Raw genomic sequence first — 21,731 nt, 5'->3', positions numbered from 1 at the left:
TGATATATATTTTTTGATATTCACGAAAATCCTGTGAAGCAGCCAGGGAATTTTCCTGTTTTACAGATGAGGAAACTGAAGCTAAGTGGCTCAGTTGCTCACTTAAGCTTTTCCAAGTTTGCAAGTAGAGTAACTAGAACTCTCTGGGCAGCTTCCCTGTCATGTGGATCTTTTCCATTCTAATGCTTTAAAAAATGACTGTGCATACATTTATGCACCTGACTAGCAGAAATTAAATTTTTCTTCTTTTGTGTAGGAATCCTATGCCCTGCTTAACAAATATGGGCTTCTGATAGCAAAGGAAGAGATGGACAAAGTGGATGCTCTGCGTTACGCTTGGGAGAAGCTTCTGGCACGTGCCAGTGAAGTGCAGAATGAATTAGTCTCGCTGCAGCCCAGTTTCAGGAAAGAGCTTATTAGTACCGTGGAGGTCTTCCTCCAAGACTGTCACCACTTCTACTTGGACTACGATTTGGTACAACTCTCGCTTTCTCTGTGTATTTTGGGAGAAGAGTGACTACAGCATGCAAAGTGTAGTTGTTTAAAGATAATATTGGGTGGGCCAAAAAGTGCCTTCGGTTTTTTAGATAAAAATAAAAGACACATGTTTCACTTTCACCAAGAACTTTATTGAACAACGTATTCATTCTTTTGTTCCACTTCCTTCTGCCATTTTCCAGGCAACTTCATAATTCCATCTTCCCAAAACTTTTTATCTGCTGGGAATATGTTGCTTAAAGAGACCCATTTCCAGCCAATTACAATGTGCTACAGAAGGGAAATGTGTAGAGTATAGGGTAAAATTTGTACTTATTAACTGGTAACACGCCAAACCACCAACTTCATGGATGAAGAAGCACAGAAATCCAGTTATTTAAGGTGGTCTAATGTCGGAAAACCTGATTGGAATGTTAACATTACAGGTCACTTTACAAATAGATATTAGAGTGGTGAACTCTGTGTCATGTGGCATTAGTGTTCTAGTTCAAACCAGACACTGTTTGTGCTTCTTACAGAATAGTTATTTACCCTTCATGTCACCTGATAAATTAATAGCACATATTTTTAATTTTCAAAATTTCTTGACATATGAAAGCTGTGACCTTAACTTGGCTTTTTTTGGCCTTGAAAATATTTCCAAATGAGTTACTTTCCTGAGTCCTTTTTTACAAATAAAAAACTAAGTTTCCTATCCTGTATGTGACATGCATATAAACAAAATTTGATATTCAAATACATAGTGCTCATGAAATTTGTATGCAAATGCTTCATTTTATTTTATGTTTATTTTAACTTTTTGTTTCAGAATGGTCCAATGGCTAGCGGCTTGAAACCCCAGGAAGCCAGTGATAGACTTGTCATATTTCAGGTGATCTTTTTAGTTTCTTTGACTTTCTATAGAACCAAAGCCTCAATGTCTTTTAAACACATACTTTTTTCCGCTTAATGTAGAGAAGCCCATTGTGGAATATAGTATGTACTTACCTTTTAAAAACTGTGATTTGATTATGGTTAGCATTGGTTTCTATGTAATTAATTGTACTCATTTAGTTCTCATTTACATGTGCTCAGTTACATCATCCATGTTTGCTTATTGGCAAATCTTTTTTTTTCATTTGCATGTTTATTCACATGTAAATCATTTTTGATGAGTTTTCACTTGTATTTTTATTAGAATCAATTTGATAATATCTATCGGAAATATATCACCTATACTGGAGGAGAGGAGCTTTTTGGTCTGCCAATCACACAGTATCCTCAGCTTCTCGAAATCAAGAAGCAACTGAATCTTCTACAGAAAATATACGCTCTGTACAACAGTGTCATAGAAACTGTAAATAGCTATCACGATATTCTGTGGTCAGAAGTAAATATTGAAAAAATCAGCAGTGAACTTTTAGAGTTCCAGAACAGGTGAGAAATTAATGTTTAGCATGCCCAGAGCTATTGAACCTCAAATGCTTTCTTCTTTGATAGGCTGTCAGGGTTCTTTTTTCACCCAGATGTTTCGAAAGCACATCATGCTTCATTGCTGTTGTCCACTGACATCAGCCTCGTCAAATGCGATTTATTAATTACCCCTGTGTGTGCCTGGTGAGACAAGCACATCCTTTAAACCTGGGTGAATCTTGCCAGGGCCTTTCCTGCATCTTAGAGAGAGCTGATCTCTATTTATATTACACTTACCAACATTTGAAGTTTATGTTAGAGGATTTATTTGAAATAAAAGCAAGAGCCCTGTGATTTTTCTACATCCTTGAAGTGTTGAACCCCCCAAAAATGGAGGGTCATTTGTTGTACTTTTCAGTTGACAGCCTGAAACACTCTGCTGTGCTTTGTACTTGGTAGGGTCTCAAAACACGTTTGGAGAATTGAATTGGGAAGTACCTCTATTCTATAAAATAATGCCTTTTACCTAATTTTTATGAGGAAATTGAAAAAAGTCATTCCTGATTGGGAGGAGCAAATTTCTGCAATGTAAAAGTGTATTACATTAACAGCTGTCCTCTGAGTCATGAGATTTAACAATGTGGTGGGTATTTGTGGTGACTGTTTTTGATGGAAATGCTAGCAGACAGTCTTGGATTGGAGACATTCCAGGCTTCTATTCGAATGAACTTTCATGTTGGCTCCTCTTCGCAGGTGTCGGAAGCTGCCCTGGGCCTTGAAGGGCTGGCAGGCTTTTCTGGATCTGAAGAAGACCATTGATGATTTCAGCGAGTGTTGTCCACTGCTGGAGCGCATGGCCAGTAAGGCCATGATGGAAAGGCACTGGGAAAGGATAATTGCTCTCACTGGGCACAGTCTAGATGTGGGGAATGAAACTTTTAAGTTAAGACATATCATGGAGGCACCTCTTCTGAAATACAAAGAGGAAATAGAGGTACAATGATTGAGCGTATGATGTGGTGGGCGATTGGAAGGTCCCAGGGGATTTGAGAGTTCTCCTACATCATGGTCTGTTGGTGCAGTACATCATGCTAGGACAATCAAAACTCTTTTCCTGGTACTCAGCTATTAGTTCTTCAACAAACGTTTATGTAACAGGTTCTGTGTTAAATGCTGGGGACATAAGAGTACATTCCTGTGTTTATAGATCATTAAATAATTTGTATAATTAAATAATTATACAAATGAAGGTGTAGTTACAAACTGCAGTAAATACCATTGAAATGAAAGTATGCTGCTCTATGAGGGCCTCTAATAATGGGGTTGACCTCTCTGGGGGTGGGACGAGGGCGATGAAGGTCAGGAAGACTGGGTGCTGGGTGAACGGGGTGTGCTTGTGTGGTGAGGGGGTAAGGGGCTTGGAAAGTGCAGAGAAGACAATGTCAGGCAGGTGGAACAGCATATGTGAAGGGTCTGAGGTGTGTTTAGGGGACCAGAAGGCCGAGGTGTGGAGGTGGGCGAGAGAGGAGACAGCTAAGGTTGGGGAGATGGAGTGGGCCTAGAATGTGTTATCCATTTCAGTCTTTGAAGCAGTCGGTAGCCAACTGGGAGATGTATTTTGATTGGGGGATGACGTGGTTAAATTTGCATTTTGTAAAGATCACCCTGGTAGCTGTGAGGAGAAAGAATTGGAAAACAGAAAGGGGGAATGCTGGGAAACCAGTTGGGAGGTTACTTGAATATCCCCGGCAACAGATAATGATGTGTCAGATGAGGAGGCAAGTAGTGAAGCTGAAGAGGGGAGACAAGATTGAAGAGATCGTTAGGAGGTAAAATTGGATAGAATTTGATGGAGTGAACATGCTAGGGAAATGGGAGGGGCTAAGGATGAACCCTAGAGTTCTTGCTGAGAGATCTAAGTGGATGATGGTGCTTATGAGTGAGATGGGGAGTGTTGGAAGGTGATCAGGTGGAATGACAAAGTGCAAAGACTATGCGCTTGATTTTGGGCATGAGTTTGATATTTCACAGATTGTGTTTTGGGTTCCCTTGATGTATCCAAACAGAGAAGCCCAGTAAGCAGTGGGCGTGGGTCTTTCCTGGAGATACAAAAGTTGCTGACTCCACGGGTGTGGATATGCTCATCCAGAGAGGGACAAGAAGAGGGCAAGGATGGGTTTGACCAATGGTCCAGGAGAAGATAAGGCTGCAGAGAAGACAGGGAGAGTGGTCAGAGAGCTGGGAAGAAGTCAGGTTTCTGTTCATTCCCTCCTCTCGTACTGCGTTGGTTTGACTTTAGAGTTAAATCAGAGACACATTAAATTTTGAGTCTTTGATGAAAGCTGCAAAATTTAAAAGGTTATTGCATATCATTTTTATCCTAATTTTTATTGAGATATAATTGACATTTAACATTGTGTAAGTTTAAGGTGTTCAACATAGTGATTTGATACATTTATATTGCAATATAATCTCCATTGTAGTGTTAGCGAACACCTCAATTATCATTTCTTCTAGTGGTGGGAACAATTGAGATCTAGTCTTTTAGAAAATTTAATGTTTAGGATACAGTTTTGTTGTCTATAATCACTGTACTGTGGATTAGATCTCTAGGACTTATGTATCTATTAGCTGTAAATAGATATAACATCTCTCTCATTCCCCCACCCCCAGCCCCTGGTAACTACCATTCCACTTTCTGTTTTTTCAAGTTTTTGTTGTTGTTGTTGTTTTGTTTTTTGTTTGTTTTTTTAAGATTCCACATATAAGGGCTATCATATAATATTTGTCTTTGTCTGACTTATCTCACTTAACCCAGTATCCTCAAGGTCCCTCCATGCTGTCGCAAATGGCAGGATTTTCTTTTTCATCATGGCTGAAAATCTTCCACTGCTGTATATCTTTTCTGTCTTCTTTCTTTCTGGAATAGTTCGGTGGGAAATTTTACAAATTAGGATAAATCTATATTATATCTACACATACACACACCATTTATTATACTGCAGTTTAGATCTGGAAATGTAAGTATTTATAGATACATATAAAGGAAAGAGTATAGACAGGACCTCTGTTGAACCAAGACTATTTGAGAAGGATGTGTGACTTTCGTGTGATAAAATGAGAGCTTGCACTTTTAATAGGACATCTGTATCAGTGCGGTGAAAGAGAGGGACATTGAACAAAAGCTGAAGCAAGTGATTAATGAATGGGACAACAAAACATTCACATTTGGCAGCTTTAAAACCCGTGGAGAGCTCCTCTTGAGAGGAGACAGTACATCGGAAATCATTGCCAACATGGAGGACAGCTTGATGTTACTGGGCTCCCTACTGGGCAACAGGTAGGAAAACCGTCCTTCTTTCCCCTGAGGTTTGAGAACCATAATAACAAACATTTCAAGGGAAATTAATTTAAAAAATGCAACAATACCCCTCGTACAATCTATTCAACATTAAAAGTACTCGTTTTAAATTTAGCCTTTGGCATGGATAATACTGTTTTTATTTCATTATCCTCTATTTGGGGGATGTGTCTGAGACCATCAGTTGCACAAAATCATGCACCATGTAATTAGCCACTTGGATCTTGTGGAACATTTCAGCTTTGCTGCTGACAAGCCTCACTGCACAGCTGACAGCTCGACAGGCTCTAGATTCCAGAAGGAAAATTATTCTGAATTTTAGAATAATTACTTCGGAAACCTTTTTGTCAACACCTATGGACTGGAAACTCTTAGTTGTGTACATACTTTAATGAGATGACAGATTAAGTTAGAGAATGAAGTTAATTCATAAAGAGAAGTAAAACAGCACAGACCGATACCAGCCTAACATTTCTATTTGATGGTAGCAGCAGAGCTGTCAAGCTTTGGATGTGCGAGCCAGAGACACATAAACTTAGATTTCTTTGGTTCAGTGCTTCCTCTTGTGCTTTTTGAAATAATTTTTTTGTTCACCAGGGTTTTCTCAAATATATGGTAATTGTGTAAGTGTTTGAAATGAGTAATATAGAATATAAAATTAGGTCTTAGAGATTGAGACTATTGGTAACACTGAGTCTGAACTACTTAGAATTTGGTGAGTTTTAATGAATTTGGTTACTAGTCACACCCAACCAGAATTAAGGACAGATGGAAGATAACATACCCTATGGAGGTAGAAGAAGTACACATATACATTAAGTAAATATCATCTGCGTTAGGAATGGGTAAACTTTTCTTACCAATGGCATTGAACCCACAGACAGAGTTGTATGAGGAATGCATAGTCAACGGAAATTTACAGAACACCTACCGCATGCCATGTGGGCTTCTAGGTGCTGTGGTTAGAAGGGTGAATAAAACCAAGATCTCTGTTGCTATGGACCTATATTCTTGTGAAAAGCATAAACAAACAAACAAAAAAACCCAGAAGGATGTGTAGAATATTAAAGCAATCTGCTTAATACTTAAGAATATGGAAATTAAAATTTTATTCACTAATATGACTAATATTTGAGATGACTTCAAGCCCGTATTATGTTGGACTGGAGAGATCAAGAAAGGGTGAAGAAGGAGAAGAGGAAAAACAACAAAAGGCAGTACAGTCGTTTAGGAGTAGGGTTGTCTACAAATAACAGAAGCACCACATACAACGTCGCTTGAACAAGACTGAAGTTTATGTCTTTCTCCAGTAAAAAAATGTCCCAAGGTTGATGGCTCAGGTAGGAGTGTGGACTCTACCACATCACCGGGGACCCAAGCTTTGTCTGGCTCACTCTCCATCTTTACCAGGTGTAGCCCTTCTCCTCCTTCTACCCCGTACATCCAATGCTGCTGCTCACTTCCCATCCGGAAGAGTGGTTTTCAGACTTGGCTACACACTAGACACACCTAAGGAACTTTAAAAAATCCCAAAGCCTGGGCCACATCCCAGACTGATCGAATCAAAGTTCCTAGGGGTGGGATCCAGGCAGGTATTGGTAGGTTTTTTTTTTGTTTGTTTTGTTTTAAGGTACTGGTAGTTTTTTAATATTTATCGGATAATTAGAATGTGCAGCTAGGGTTGAGAAATATTGATGTGGAGCTTAATCCCGGGACCGCACATTGCTGCAAAGGAGGCTGGGAAATTCAGTATTTTAACTGGGCAGCTATGAGTCTAGGTAGAAACGGGGTTCTATATCTAAAGAAGAAGGAGAAAAAGATATTGGGGGACCACTGTCTGTTTCTGCCTCACGAGGAAAAAGGGAAGATAGATTAACTATGAGAGAGGAAGAAAAGTGGCTCTCAGGCTTTATGTGTGTCCATGCAGAAAGCCTCATGCATACATGTACACACAGACATGAGTGGGGTAGACAGAAGTGGATGGGAAGTTGGAAAGAGGCTCAGAAGAGGGCAGGCTAAAGAGAGAGTCCAGATAGTATCATATTTGAAAACTGAATTTGTTGTTCAGTCCCTGCCAACGGCTCTGTAATGGCTCCACATTACATGAAAAACAAGAGACTCCACGGAATAGGCACAGAAGCTCAGTGGAGAGAATGTTATTCCCTTGACGACAGCAACAATGACCAGAATGATACTGTTCCAGCAGCTGGGTGGAGTCAAGTCTAACGCTTAGATGATACATCTCCCACTTCTCTATGCCCTGGGTCAAGAGGGAAAATGTCGGTTTAACAATGCCCAGTATATGGTGAGGAATGAATCACTTGGTAGCGTCATTTTAAAAGCCAGCAACATAATCAAAGTTGTGAAGAAATAGGTGAAAATCAGGATTTTTTAAAAACCTCTTTAGTTTGAAAACAACAACAATAAAAACAAAAAAACTAAAAAAACAAATTCTGAACGTATTTCTCGTTTTAGGTACAATATGCCATTCAAAGGCCAGATTCAAAAGTGGGTGCAATACCTTTCCAACTCAACAGACATCATTGAGAATTGGATGATGGTGCAAAACTTGTGGATTTACTTAGAAGCCGTCTTTGTAGGAGGAGACATTGCCAAGCAGCTTCCCAAGGTCTTCGAAATTTCTTTACGATTTCATTCGGTTTTTAAACTTAGAGAACTATCTAATAACTCAGAATGCCCTTAAAAATGCAATAAATTTCAACCTCCATCGAGCCACCCCTTCTGCAATCTTTTGGTTGTTGCTGTCCAGCTGTTCTTCAGAGAGAGAGAGGGTAATTGTGGAAAAGAGGGGCGTGAAAATGAGAGGAAGAACGCTTCAAAACCGTGAAGTTTTATAGGAAATGGAGGGTTAAAAAACAAAGAATGAATGCTTGCATAATTGATATACTTCTTCAGCTAATTTGAAGGTGGAACTTGGAACAGTGCAGAATTATAGAGTGGTTATCTTGACAGTGGTAGGATAATTTGTTCTCTACTACTGACAGTTTAAAATAACTCACACTCTACAATATACCCAATTATATCTGTACTGTAAAATGGGGTGGAAGTCTGCAAGAAAAAACTCAAGGATTCTTATCCAATTGCCTTAAATTGTTTGCTAAATTATAACGTGTTAACGATAAATTTGAGTTTTGGAAGCCTGATTATGTTGAGTGTTCTCTTCACTTAGGTTTCCTTAGCTTTCTCTTTGGTTAGTTTTCAGTTTAATTATAGAGGGCAGACCCGTTAGCCGATTTATTTTTTGGCTACCAGTGAAATGTATCCATACATTATAATTTTAGGTATTTATTTTTCTTTTATATTTGGGTGTGTTTTTCTTCTTGATGGGTGAAGAGTCTCAAATTGGACTTAATGGAAACTTTCACATACAATATTGAAGGAGCTAGGTGGAGTTTCTTGCTCTCATATTTGATAGTATGTGCTCATTGGTAAAATACAGAAAGTTTTAAGGAAGAAAATCACAGTTCCTACTCTCTCAAATTAATCTGCACATTTTCCATTTTTCCTAAAAAACCTATTTTTAAAAATTTCAGAATATTAGGGTCACACTATAATTAATTTTGTATCTTATTTTTAAATGTTTGTTTTCTAAATACACAAATAATTCAATGCTCAGTGTAGAAAACTTGAAAAACATAAGATTCACTTAATTTGGAGGTAATTGAAAACAGTTGGGAGGGTGCTTTTCTCCCAAATTATCTTGTGTTGTATTATTATTATTATTATTTTTAAATATTTATTGGACTATAGTTGATTTACAATGCTATGTTAGTTTCAGGTATACAGCAAAGTGAATCAATTATACGTATACATATATCCACTCTTTTTTTTAGATTCTTTTCCCGTATAGGCCATTACAGAGTATTGAGTAGAATTCCCTGTGCTATACAGTAGGTTCTTACTAGTTATCTATTTTATATATAGTAGGGTGTATATGTCAATCCCAATCTCCCAATTTGTATTATTATTTTTATACCTGCTTCCTGCTTTTAGTTAACATAATGTGAGTCCCAGGGTTGAGCTAAAGATTCTTATTTAAGAAAGGGGCCGCTATGGTGCAAAAGGCCCAAGGAGAATTGGAATAGAACATGTGTGATATTTCATGTATGCACAGGGTATCCAGAACGGTTACAAGTCTGACCTCAGCGGGAGGTATGTGAGACACTCTGTCCTTGGGACCGCAGACGTGTCCAAGTGTGCTTTGTTACCTTGTGCTCATAGGAGGCCAAGCGCTTTTCCAACATAGATAAATCCTGGGTGAAGATCATGACTCGGGCACATGAGATGCCCAGTGTGGTTCAGTGTTGTGTTGGAGATGAGACCATGGGGCAGCTGTTACCACACTTGCTGGACCAGTTGGAAATCTGCCAGAAATCCCTTACTGGGTAAGTTCACTCTAAGCATCCTAGAGATGAAAGGGACCGGAGACACGAGACAGGATTAGCCAAATGGGTGTTCTTTTGCTTAGACTCAATTCATGTCTAACGTTGTGGCATAGATAAAACTGATAGTTTGGAGCCTTATCGTCTCTCCAAGCAGTTACTAGATTTCCTCTGATGTTGAAATGATAGGATTTATGGCTTCTTCCATCATTGGGACAGGAGCTTGTAAATATTCTCATACAGACCTTGTTTTTAAAATCAATATACCTGTTTTTCTGATCTCCTTCTTGGACAAACATCTGAAGAAGCAAAATATTTCATTATACTCAACCAAGAACAATATGAACAGTGTGTAGTATATACAAGCAGTCAAGATTATACACAAATAAGAGCCTAATCTAATACCTAGCGATATACACTGACACACCCACACCCACACCCACACTTACATATATGGAGGCTGGAGGAACTCCCAAGAGTAATAAATAATTTTCTTGCCCTTTGGCTAATCACGATAAAATCACTAAGTAGAAATATGTTAAATATGGAAACAAAAGTGCAGCAAAGTAGGGTGATCATAGGAAGAACAAACATTCACTGGGTTTTTGTAACTCCTCGAGGCAGAGGACAGTGTCCAGATCCTTCCTTCCACGCAGCTGGATTTTGTTTCTGCTTCAGTGATAGATTCATTGGATTCTTTTAAGATACAATCCTAAGAATTGGAATTGTCAGCCTTTAGCTGACATAGCACTGTGCTTGCAAACAAAATAAAACAAACACAAAACCAAAAGACTCCCTGTGTGTAAATTTTCCTGTCTTCTACAGAGAAAGTACAAATATTTCCAGGTTAAGTCAAATGTATACATTATACTTGTGAAAAATGAGGAAATTCTATCAATTCTGGAAAAAAATAGTCTCCCAATCAGAATATGGACTCCCACTTGGCAAAATTAGTAATGAAAAAAAATTAAAAAAAACAGAGAACAAAACAAAAACATTGAACAGTGTGGGAAAATTAGATTCTCTCAAAGTCTTTTCCCTTTTTCCCATCCAGATTAATTTATTCCTAGAGAGACCTGTTTTGTGTGCTTATGAAGTTTATCTTTTCCTCCCCACTTAGGTACTTGGAGAAAAAACGGCTTTGCTTTCCTCGGTTCTTCTTCGTCTCGGACCCTGCTCTTCTGGAGATTCTGGGGCAGGCATCAGACACACACACTATACAAGCCCATTTGCTGAATGTGTTTGACAACATCAAAACGGTCAAGTTCCATGAAAAGGTTTGCCTAATTCTAATTGCTGGCCAGCAATTTAGGTATCTTAGAATCTCAGCTGTCTTTATTAAATTGCTCTCCGATAGTGTTTACAAAGATTTACTTCCCTGTCCATTAAATATCACCCGATGACTAAAAAGATACTTTTGGGCCCAATTTGCCTTCAGAACTATGTGACTTCTTAATATCCAGAGTGTAGATTTGAATAACAAATAGTTTAAATGTGATTAGGAATGCTTTGTATGTAGCATTCATAGATTCACATGCCAAGTTAACTGTTTAGAAATTCAACAAAACAAAGGAACAAATTGCTCATCAAATAGTGCCTTGACTGAACAGAATTGCCACAGTGACTTGATGGTTGTAATCAGGCTTCGGATGTTTTTGGCATGATGGTCCTCCATGTTTTTCATCATACTCCATTGAAAACCTTTTCTTTCCTTTTTTTTTTTTTTTTTAAACACTCCCAACAAGTTTCTAGAATCATGGAGTTGTATGGGACCCAAAAGAAGTTCTCCAACATGAGGAAGACTACATTTGCCCAGCTGCCAAAAGATATTGTCTAATCTACCCCTTTACCCCAAATTCCCTAAAAAAAGTGACCCTTCCAGTTGGATAACATATTCAGTTCCCCTTGTGGTGTTTCATACAAACCTTAGTATCATTTATTTATTCATCCCAGCATGCAATTTGCATCTGTTGAGCAAATACCATGGACTAGATGTTGTGCTTAACAATGGGAATATACCATCCTCAGGGATCTCGTGCTCTGCTGGGGTCTACAGAGTGCAGCTCATGCAGTGGTAGAGCTAGTCCATTGGAGGCCATTAAATGCCAGTCATTTAAGTTCGAGCCCCTCGCTGTGTGCCAGGCATGATGCCAGTCCTGGGGTTCCAAGGAAGAATATATCGCAATCCATACTGCAGTTGTTTTTATGCAGTACAACATTCAAGAGAAATTTGGCAATTAAACCATCGATATTTTTGACTTGCTGTGTTTGTGTGATGCACAAGGAGCATGGAAATGCCCACCAGGGAGCCCTAACCTGGGTATAAGGGGTGTAAGAGAAAGCTTCCTGCAGGAGAATGTGGTGTTTGAACTGATTTTTTGAAGGTGAGTGGAACATAGCCAGGCAAGTGGGGAAGGGACGCACGTCTGGCCAGAGGAAGGGCAAGTGCAACGGCCCGGAGGTGTGGGCAGTCTAGGATGTCAGAAGTGTGGGTATGTGAGGGAGTGTATTACTTTCCTAGGGCTTCCATGGATTAAAACAACAGAAAATTATTCTCTCACAGTTCCGGAGGCTAGACATCCAGACTAAGGTGTTGGCAGGGTTGGTTCCGACCGGAGGCTCTGCAGGAGAGTCTGTTTAGTGCCTGTCTCCTAGTTCCCAGTGGTGGTCAGCAATCCTTGGTGTTCCTTGTCTTGCAGACACATCACTTTGATCTCCACCTTCGTCTTCACTTGACATTCTCCTGTGTGTCTGTGTCTAAATTTCCTTCTTCTTCTAAGGTCATTGGATTCTGGTCCACCAGCATCCAAGATGACCTCATCTTAACTTGATTGCATCTTCAAACACCCCATTTCCAAATCAGGTCCCACTCACAGGTACTAGGGGTTGGGGCTTCAATATATATTTTTGGAGGAGACAATTTAACCCACAACATGGGGTAATGAGCAAAGGGAAAAGAGGGAGAAGGAGGCATGGACCATATTCCAGAAGGCCAAGTGCATCACACTGTGGAATGTACTTCATCATGAACGTGACAAAAGGCGTGGGAGGTTTTCAGCAGAGCAGTGACCTGATTTGTGTTTCAGAAAGAGCCTCTGGCTCAGAGTAGGAGGCAGAATGGAAGGGGGCAAGGAAACCAGTTTTGAAAGTTATTGCAAAGTCAGGATGGAAAAGGCTGAGTTGCTACAATAAAGGGGGTGGGTGGAGAGAAAGAGAAGACCGTATGGATTGAATGGTTTAAAAATTGATCTTTCTTGTAGATCTACTGGATGCATGGGTTGAAAGAGGGCATTGAATTACCCAGGAAGTTCTTCTTGATGTTTTCCTCAAATCCTTCTGCTTTAGCACCAGGACTTAATGGTCTTAGAGTGAAGCTTCTTATTGTCTGATTGTACATTGAAGATAATTGAAACTTCCTCATTTTCAGCCTCTGTTCATAGCAATTACTTCTTAAAAATAAATAGCATTGCTTTTTTTTTTTTTTTTTTTTTCTAGTTGCTGTTCCTACCAGAAGGTTTCTACAGCCAGGGGCAGATCCTGGTTTTGTGGGTCCTAAATCTTATAAAATTATACATACGAATTTATATTCAGGACCTAGAAGGGTCTGTGCAAGTGAGGGGCCCTGAAACTTAAGGCTCACTAGCTTCTTGGTAGATCACTTCTGTGACAACTAAGGAGGATTTCATTAACACAGACTAAATCTGGGCCCAAGGGAACAATATTCCACTTACTAGAGAACAAAACAACAACAAACATTTGCATTTACTTTATAGTTTGCATCACAGTTGTTCCTTGGTGTCTGTGGGGAGGATTGGTTCCAGGACCCCAGCAGATACCAAAATCTGTGGAGGCTTAAGTCTCATATAAAATACTGTAATATTTGGATATACCTACACATGGTTTCTAGATTACTTATAATACAATACAATGTAAAGGTTATGTAAATAGTTGCCAGCATGTGGCAAATTCAAGTTTTGCTTTTTGGAACTTTCTGGAATTTTTTTTGTTCAAATATTGATCAGAGGTTGGTTGAGTTTGTGGATTCAGAAACCGTGGATATGGAGGGCCAACTGTATTTTGTATAACTGGCATGAGTGGCCTGTAAGGTGAGTTGGGAAGTAGGACAGGCATGATTTTTAATGACTAAATAGAAGCAAGAAATTTAGTCTCCGAGATGTGTCTTCCAACATCGGAAGGTCAGTGAATAGCACAGCACCATTTGAACCGTATTTTAGAATTCCAAATACTCCACATATTCTCATTATGCCATACTGCATGAAAATTGAAGTGAAATGACCAGACTAGGAGCTGGGTTTGCATTAGAATATATTACGTGCAGCCAACAGCTCCTGTAAAGAGCACAGTGTTTCGTATAGAACTGGAATTACCTTGTGAGATGTTTGCATTGATCATTTTTACCAGGTCATTGCTAATGTCAACTTGATAATCTCGTGGTGTGGATGACAGGGGCTTAGAGAGTCCTATTTCATCTTGGGAAACTTTAGAGATTTTTTTGATTATCACATTTGTATTGAACATTTCTCTTCGAAAACAAGTTTTCCCCTCTCCGGTATAGACTACTTGAAATTGATTTAGTATTCCCTTTTCGATTTCATGGATAGCTTTTTAAAAAATTGTTTTGGAATTGATTTTGTATCATACTTTGCCTTTTATTTTATAAAATGTGGCTTAACTTTCTACAGGAAGGATAACATTGACAAGAGGGCAATGGAGGAATTCAATTCTTTGTGTAAATATAGCTTCTTTTTCGGCTTCTAACACAGATCTATGATCGCATTCTGTCAGTTTCCTCTCGAGAGGGTGAGACGATTGAATTGGATAAACCCGTGATGGCAGAGGGCAATGTGGAAGTTTGGCTTAATTCTCTCTTGGAGGAATCTCAGGCCTCATTACATCTTGTGATTCGCCAGGCAGCTGCAAATATTCAAGAAACAGGTTTCCAACTGATTGAATTTCTTTCTTCCTTCCCTGCTCAGGTCAGTGTATTGAAATTGGAAAGTATTTTTTATAGAATAGTCATTTTAGATCTCAGATGTTGTCTATTGTAAAGTACACAACTGCCTATAATTTAACTCTAGACCAATATTAAGATTTTCATTAGGATTTGTTAAATATAGATAAGCTTAAAGATTTCAACTACAGATTATTTGGTGTTATCTATCTGTATCTATACATATATATTTATAAATATATATATATTTGTGCTATTGAGATATTTGATATGTTTTCTTTAACTTAAAATATTTTTTTTCCTACTGAATCTCTTCAGTACATAAATCATAGAATGTACTGAGTGTGTTTTACCAGAAAAATGAGAAATATGTTTCAGCAATAAAATACAGAAAATGATGTTTTCTTAGTCATGTGATCAATAGAGATTTTGTGTCTACTATGTGTAAACCCTGTGTTAGTTTGGGGAAAGTAGGTTTAAGACGTATTCTTTCCCTACCAGTAACTTAAAATCTATTTAGGGAGAAATATGACTTAAAATGAGAAGAAAAAAACTGTAGACATGTCATGAGGCTGAATATACTTAATTGTCAGGTAAACAATATGAATAGAGTCTCCATAGGTTTTGAAACAACCCATCAAGTTGATGTAATCAAGGATGGCCTGACATTTGCATAATAATCACAGCTGTTTACTATATTGTGATTTCTATTTAAATATATTCATATGCCATACACAGTCATAAAGCCTTTTTTATTTCCATAAGGTTGGATTACTAGGAATTCAAATGATATGGACACGGGATTCAGAAGAGGCTCTTAGAAATGCCAAGTTTGATAAAAAAATCATGCAGAAAACCAATCAGTCTTTCCTGGAGCTACTGAACACATTGATAGACATGACAACCAAGGATCTGAGTTCCGTGGAACGAGTTAAATATGAGACTTTGATTACTATTCATGTGCACCAAAGAGATATCTTTGATGACCTGGTAAATGCTTTACAAATGCTGTGGCATATACAGAAAAGCAAATACTAGAAACTATCTTTGTTTACCCACTGGGAATAGTTTGAATGAATTCAAAGAAAAGATAAAATTCAGGCAAAGAAGCATCTTCATGATGAGAGATTGTTTGTCAGACTTTCTTTTCAGTCTTTAGCTGAAATTTCAGCTATTTTCCAATGATCTCGGCTAAGGTGTTATGGAGGCAATTAGATTTTATTTTAAAATTCTTTATGTGATCATTTTTAATGCTGAAATGTCATGTAGCATCCTGAAAAGCTTTTATTTGTCTTGTTCTCCTTTTGGTTATTAAATTGAAGATGACCAGTTTCTTGCTACAGAAATAATAAGTGATATTGCTAGTAGAACTGCTTAGTAGTTCCTTTAAGGCTCTTCATAAATCACATCTTTAACAAGTTATGCTACATTTTATGTCATTGATTGCAAATGGTCTTTCCTAATATAGTTTGTGACATTCAGGAGACATGCGGATTTTGTCTTTAAAGAAAGAACAGGGATGGAAAAGAGAGTTTCGTAGCTATAGAAAATAGGAAATGTGAAAAGAAATGAAATTTGTCCTCTACTATAAAATACAACATTAGATAACAGGCATGAAGCTCTTATTTTCATAATAATTTTCTGGATCGTGTCTCACCCCATTATTTAAAAAAGATTATGAAAGATTGGTTCTGATGTAATGGAAATAAAGGCAACGCATTCAAGCTGTTATGTGCTAATCTCCTCTCTTAATAGTTAAGCACACTGTTTGCCTCAATGAGAAATAAAGGGCTCAGGGTAATTTGAGATTTCTTATTTGTCAAAGAAAAATGATTAAAGTGGCTTAAAATTTTGGTTAAAAATATTCAGACAAAAGCATTGCTGGGCAATAACCTGCCACTTAGATGTTAGAAATTTTGGCCCGCTGCAAATCCTAGGAAGGGTAATTAACGGATTAAAAAAAAAAAACCCAAGAATGTACTTTATCATAATCATAAGAGGTGACTTTTTTTCCTAATGAGATTGTTTAGTTCTATCTTTGTAAGCCCAATGTGTTTTTTCATAGGTTGTATTTCATGGTTAGGACTGTGGTATTGGACATTTAAGGGTGAAATTTAAGAAAGGAACGCCTTCCTCTTAAAATAGATCACGTTATTTAAATTGAGGGGCACAATTAGGAGTTTCTCTTGACTTCTCCTTTTCTCATATCTTTGAAAGTATCTTTTTTTGCTGATCAGTAAATGAATGGGTTGGATGGTGATGTAGTTGACATCTCCCAATTAGTTGGGCTGTCTTTGCGTTCCATTAACTTCACATTATGATCTACCTGAATGCTAATGTGTATAGTTAATAAGCGGTTCTCATCTCAGTTTTAACACATACCTTTTGCATTTCAGTGTCGCATGCATATCAAGAGCCCTACAGACTTTGAGTGGCTGAAACAGTGCAGATTTTATTTTAACGAAGATTCCGACAAGATGATGATTCACATCACAGATGTGCCGTTCATATACCAGAATGAGTTTTTAGGCTGCACTGACAGGCTTGTTATAACTCCCCTCACAGACAGGTGATGGACGGGTTCTGTGACTCCTCAACCTCTCTCTCCTCCACCCCCAACCTTCTAATTCTCTCCAGGTGCTCAAGGGATTTTTGGCTGACGGTCTCTTTAGGGTTTACAGGCTCTTTTGTATTAAAGTCTTCGACATTCGGTATGTTTAGCTTTACACACATGTCTCCACATGGGATTTAGTAGGTTTGTGACTAAAACAGACTTTGCTTCCTTTGCCTTCAGTCTTATAGAGTCTAAGTTTAAATGACCTCCGTGGACATCAAATGGGAAAAAAGCAAATTAATCGCTATGTATCAGTAGGTTCAAATCACCATGGGCTTTGAGGGCTGCTTTAGGGGACTGTGGCACTTATTGTCATTACAGAGACAATAAAGGTGGTTTTTTAGCAGGAAGGAAATTGAGTATGAACATTGGTGAACCGTGATGGAGTGGACATTGACCTGTCCTGCCCTCTGCCTGTTATTTACCAACTGTGTTAGCCAGAGCTGCCATGCAATTTCCCTGGACTCAGTTTCCTCATCTGTAAGACATACTAGGTTATCTCCAGGGGTCCTTCCTCCATGGCTAATAGCCTGTGATTCATTTAGTTTAATTTGAGCTTTGTGGCATCAGCTAATTTTATATGTGCTGTTCAGGGATGCTTTGAATACTTAATGTTAGACAAAATGGCTGAGTGTTAAAATCAACATTGGGCCTAAGGAGAAGCTAAAGCTGAATATCAACCATTTTCACAGGATGAACCCCTGGGCTATTAGATTGAAAATATTATCGGACAAAGTATGAAAGTTTGACGTAATAGCCCCGTCTGTGAGATTTTTCCTTCGGCTCAGTCGTGATACTGAATGAAATGCTCACTTTTACCTGAGGATTGAGGAGTAGCAGAAGATTTTACTGTCCTTTTCTCCTCACATTTTCTTTGTCTTCATACACTCCATATTCCTTCTTATGTCTCATTAAAGATGATTTTTTTTTTAAATTTTTATTGGAGTATAGTTGATTTACAGATGTTAGTTTCAGGTGTACAGCAAAGTGAATTAGTTGTACATATACATATATCCACTCTTGTTTTAGATTCTTTTCCATATAGGCCGTTACAGAGTACTGAGTAGACTTCCCCGTGCTACACACTAGGTTCTTATTAGTTATCTATTTTATATATGTCAATAGTAGTGTGTGTATATCAATCCCAATCTCCCGATTTATCCCTCCCCCCATATCCCCTGGTAACCATACATTTATTTCCTACAAAAGATGGTTTCTACTGGATGCTTTTAGATGTTTTTTTGGAGTTCTCTTTGTTTTGAAGTGCAGAGGTGAATAATGACAAAATGTGGAGAATTCCTTGAAACACTTGTAACAGCTATTTCACACCTTCCCTCCTGTCAATCCTCAAGCATTCCCCTCCCTTCCTCTCTCGACCGAAGGCCCCATTTCCTGTTTTACTGAGAAGATAGATGCTACCACAGGAGAGGACCTGCGCTCATTCCCCACCATCATGTCTGCCAACCAAGCCCCCTATCCTTATGCTGTCCACTTTCTCTCCTGGTTTCAGGGATGGGTTTTGTGCTGCCATCCAAAGCCAACACCTTCCACTGAAACAGTTATTTTCTCTCTGGGAACATCATCAATTTTCACTTTCCACTGGATCATTCTCATCAACGTACAATGTGCTATCATGGCTTCCAGAAAGGAAATCCTACCGTGAATCCTCTAGTTTCCCTCCCATTTCTGTACTCCCATCAAAACGCCTCAAAATCACAGTTTTTTCTGTCTATTTTACCTTGAATTCACACCGTTCAGGTTCTATGTATTAGTTTTCTGTTGCTTTCATAACAAATGACCACACGTTTAGAAGCTTAAACAACACGAATTATTTCACAGTCGCATACGTCAGAAATGTGACGCACACCTTGCTGGACTAACATCAGGTGTCAGCAGGACTGTGGTCCCTCCTGGAGTCTCTAGGGGAGAATCTGCTTTTTGCTTTTTAGTTTGTTGGCAGAATTCTTTTTCTTGTGGTTGCAGGACCTATGTCCCCACTTCCCTGCGGACTGTCAGCTGAGGGCTGTTCCCAGCGTCTGGAGGCTGCCGTATTCCTTGGCTTGTGGCCCCTTCCTTCATCTTCACAGCCACAACCATGGGTTGAGGCTCCTTCATGCTTCCAGTCTCTTTTCCTTTTCCCGTCTCATGTCTCTGACCCACTCTTCCGCCTCCCTCTTCCCCTTTTAAGGACTCATGAGATTAGATGGGGTCCACTGCGTAATCCAGGATAATCTCCCCATCTCAAGGCCTTTCACATTAATTGCATCTGCAAAGTCCCTTTAGCTGTGTAAGGTAACATATTTGCAAGTTCCAGGGATTGGGATGTGGATATCTTCGGGGGACCATTATTCTGCACGTCACACTTTCTTCCCCCGGTAGGGCAGTCACCCAGAGCCTCATGTTGCTAAATCCAATGGTCATTTCTAGTTCTGACCTTCCTTGACTAGTCAGCGGCATTTGCACAGGTGATCGCTGTCTCCTTTTTGATACACTTTCTTCCTGTGGCTTCCAGGACACAATATTCACCTAGTTCCTCTTGTTCTGGCTGTCCCGTCAGACCATCTCCTACTGGCTCCTCTTCATCTTCTTGACCCCTAATCACTGAACGCACCAAGGCTCTTCTCCATCACTCACTCCTCAGGTGATCTCACATGGCTTTAAATATCATCTCGATGTGGACTCCCCAATCTCTGCACCCTGACAGGGCTTCTCCCTTGAACTCCAGACACATACATTCACTTGCCTATGTGACATGTTTTCTTGGATGCTTACTGGGAATTCACACTTACGTTTGATTTTCCCCCCACAAAACTGCCCTGTTCTTCGGCTTGGCCAATGGCAATTCCATCCTTCAGCTGCTCAAGCCAAAATCCTTGGAGCATCCTTGATGCCTTTCTTTCTCTCACTTTATTATCCAATCTATCATCAAGTTTGGTCACCACCACTTTCAGAGCTCTCTTAGGACGTGACCACTTTTCTCCCCTCTGCTGTTATCATGTTAGTCCAAGCCGCCATAATGTCTAGGCTGGATGACTGCAATAGTCTTTTATCTGGTTTCCTGCTTCTGCCATTGCCTCTCAATTCAGACACTGGAATATAAGTCAGATCCTGTCATCCCTTTGCCTTGATCTCCACTGTCTTTCCATCTCACCCAAAGTAAAAGCCAGTGTCCTTACATTGGCCTATAAGACCTGCCATGATCTGATCCCTGCTACTCTTTCTCCTTCCTCAATGAGCTCCAGCTACTTGCTCCTTGACTGTTCCTTGAACAGTCTCAGCACACTGCTGCCTCAGGACCCTTGCACTTGCTGTTGCCTTAACCGGGAACCCTTTTCCCTTCGATACTGGCATAGCTCACTTCCTCTTCTCCAGGTCTCCGATTGAATGTCATTGCACATGGGTCTTTGGACCTGACACGTCTGAAGCAGCAAGCCCCACACTCCTGAACCCTCCTAACCAGCTTTATTTTTCCTGTTTTCTACTTTTAAATAGTCTATTTCCTTCCTTTAGGATATCAGCTCTTTCAGGTATAGACTTCCTGTGATTTATTCACTGCTCCAGGAACAGTTCTGTTCCATAATAGGTACTAAATAAAATTTCCCAAATGAATGAAGAAATGTTTATTTTCAAAGTCACATCTTTGTGGTGAAAAAATTAAATAGTACCTAAAGATATGAAGTTGAAAGTATGAGGGGAAAATTTTTCTATTTTTCAAAATGATTAGTAGTTTATTTTCTAAGAAATTTCAAATGCTTATATGTCAAAATTCTTTTTAACTTTCACATATAGGTATCAGGTTATACAAACTTTTTTGCAACTTGATTCTTTCACTGTATTCATTATCTTGTATATATTTCTGTATCAAAAACCTTGAGAACTTTAAAAGCAAAGTATGTAAGTGGAGGTGATTCTAAAGTTTGTTTCCCCCTGTTTCACTCTAAATGTTCACTTGTTTGTTCTTCTCTAAGTTGATTATGGGAGGAGTGAGTCACCATTTTTTGCTGGTCATTGGGATTGCATTGCAAGATTGGCTGCCTTTTTACAAAATAATTCCTCACTAAGATTAATACTTGAATAAAACAAAGGCCAGAGGCCTTGACATCTTGTCAGCTTTTCACTGACTGCCCTGTGAAAATTCAACAATGTTGATAGCGCTAGTCTCTGGGAAACGTGACATCATTTGGATGGAGTTGCAGATATTTCAGATGATAAAATAGTCAATAAATATGCTAAAAACATATAGTGCCTTTTTCTAAAAGCTCATGGTATTTTTCATGACCAGGCCTTCCTTCTACTTCTGAGCACAAGTCGAGAAGTCTGGAATCTTTCTTACTACAGTAAGTCCCCTACATACAAATGAGTTCCATTCCGAGAGCACGTTTGTAAGTCCAATTTGTTCGTAAGTCCAGCAAAGTTAGCCTAGGTACCCAACTAACACAATCGGCTATATAGTACTGTACTGTAATAGATTTATAATACTTTTCACACAAA

At 38.9% G+C, this 21,731-nt stretch overlaps 1 protein-coding gene across 10 annotated transcripts in view; it reads left to right on the top strand.

Annotated features, from left to right (window-relative positions):
* DNAH5 (dynein axonemal heavy chain 5) overlaps positions 1 to 21,731 on the top strand; it is a 246,554-nt gene that overhangs the window by 104,722 nt on the left and 120,101 nt on the right. For all 10 annotated transcript variants that reach the window (XM_068535147.1, XM_068535146.1, XM_068535148.1 and 7 more), the window contains 11 exons: positions 257 to 475; positions 1,307 to 1,369; positions 1,676 to 1,914; positions 2,644 to 2,884; positions 5,031 to 5,230; positions 7,727 to 7,880; positions 9,494 to 9,657; positions 10,775 to 10,931; positions 14,439 to 14,651; positions 15,392 to 15,616; positions 17,023 to 17,195. In XM_068535147.1, the coding sequence (XP_068391248.1) occupies positions 257 to 475; positions 1,307 to 1,369; positions 1,676 to 1,914; positions 2,644 to 2,884; positions 5,031 to 5,230; positions 7,727 to 7,880; positions 9,494 to 9,657; positions 10,775 to 10,931; positions 14,439 to 14,651; positions 15,392 to 15,616; positions 17,023 to 17,195 (2,048 nt within the window). The remainder of the gene's footprint in view (positions 1 to 256; positions 476 to 1,306; positions 1,370 to 1,675; positions 1,915 to 2,643; positions 2,885 to 5,030; positions 5,231 to 7,726; positions 7,881 to 9,493; positions 9,658 to 10,774; positions 10,932 to 14,438; positions 14,652 to 15,391; positions 15,617 to 17,022; positions 17,196 to 21,731) is intronic.

This window comes from Eschrichtius robustus, chromosome 2 (assembly GCF_028021215.1).
Source record: "Eschrichtius robustus isolate mEscRob2 chromosome 2, mEscRob2.pri, whole genome shotgun sequence".
NCBI lineage: Eukaryota > Metazoa > Chordata > Mammalia > Artiodactyla > Eschrichtiidae > Eschrichtius > Eschrichtius robustus.
Note: the sequence above shows the minus strand (reverse complement) of the source record. Positions and strands in the feature narration are given on the sequence as shown.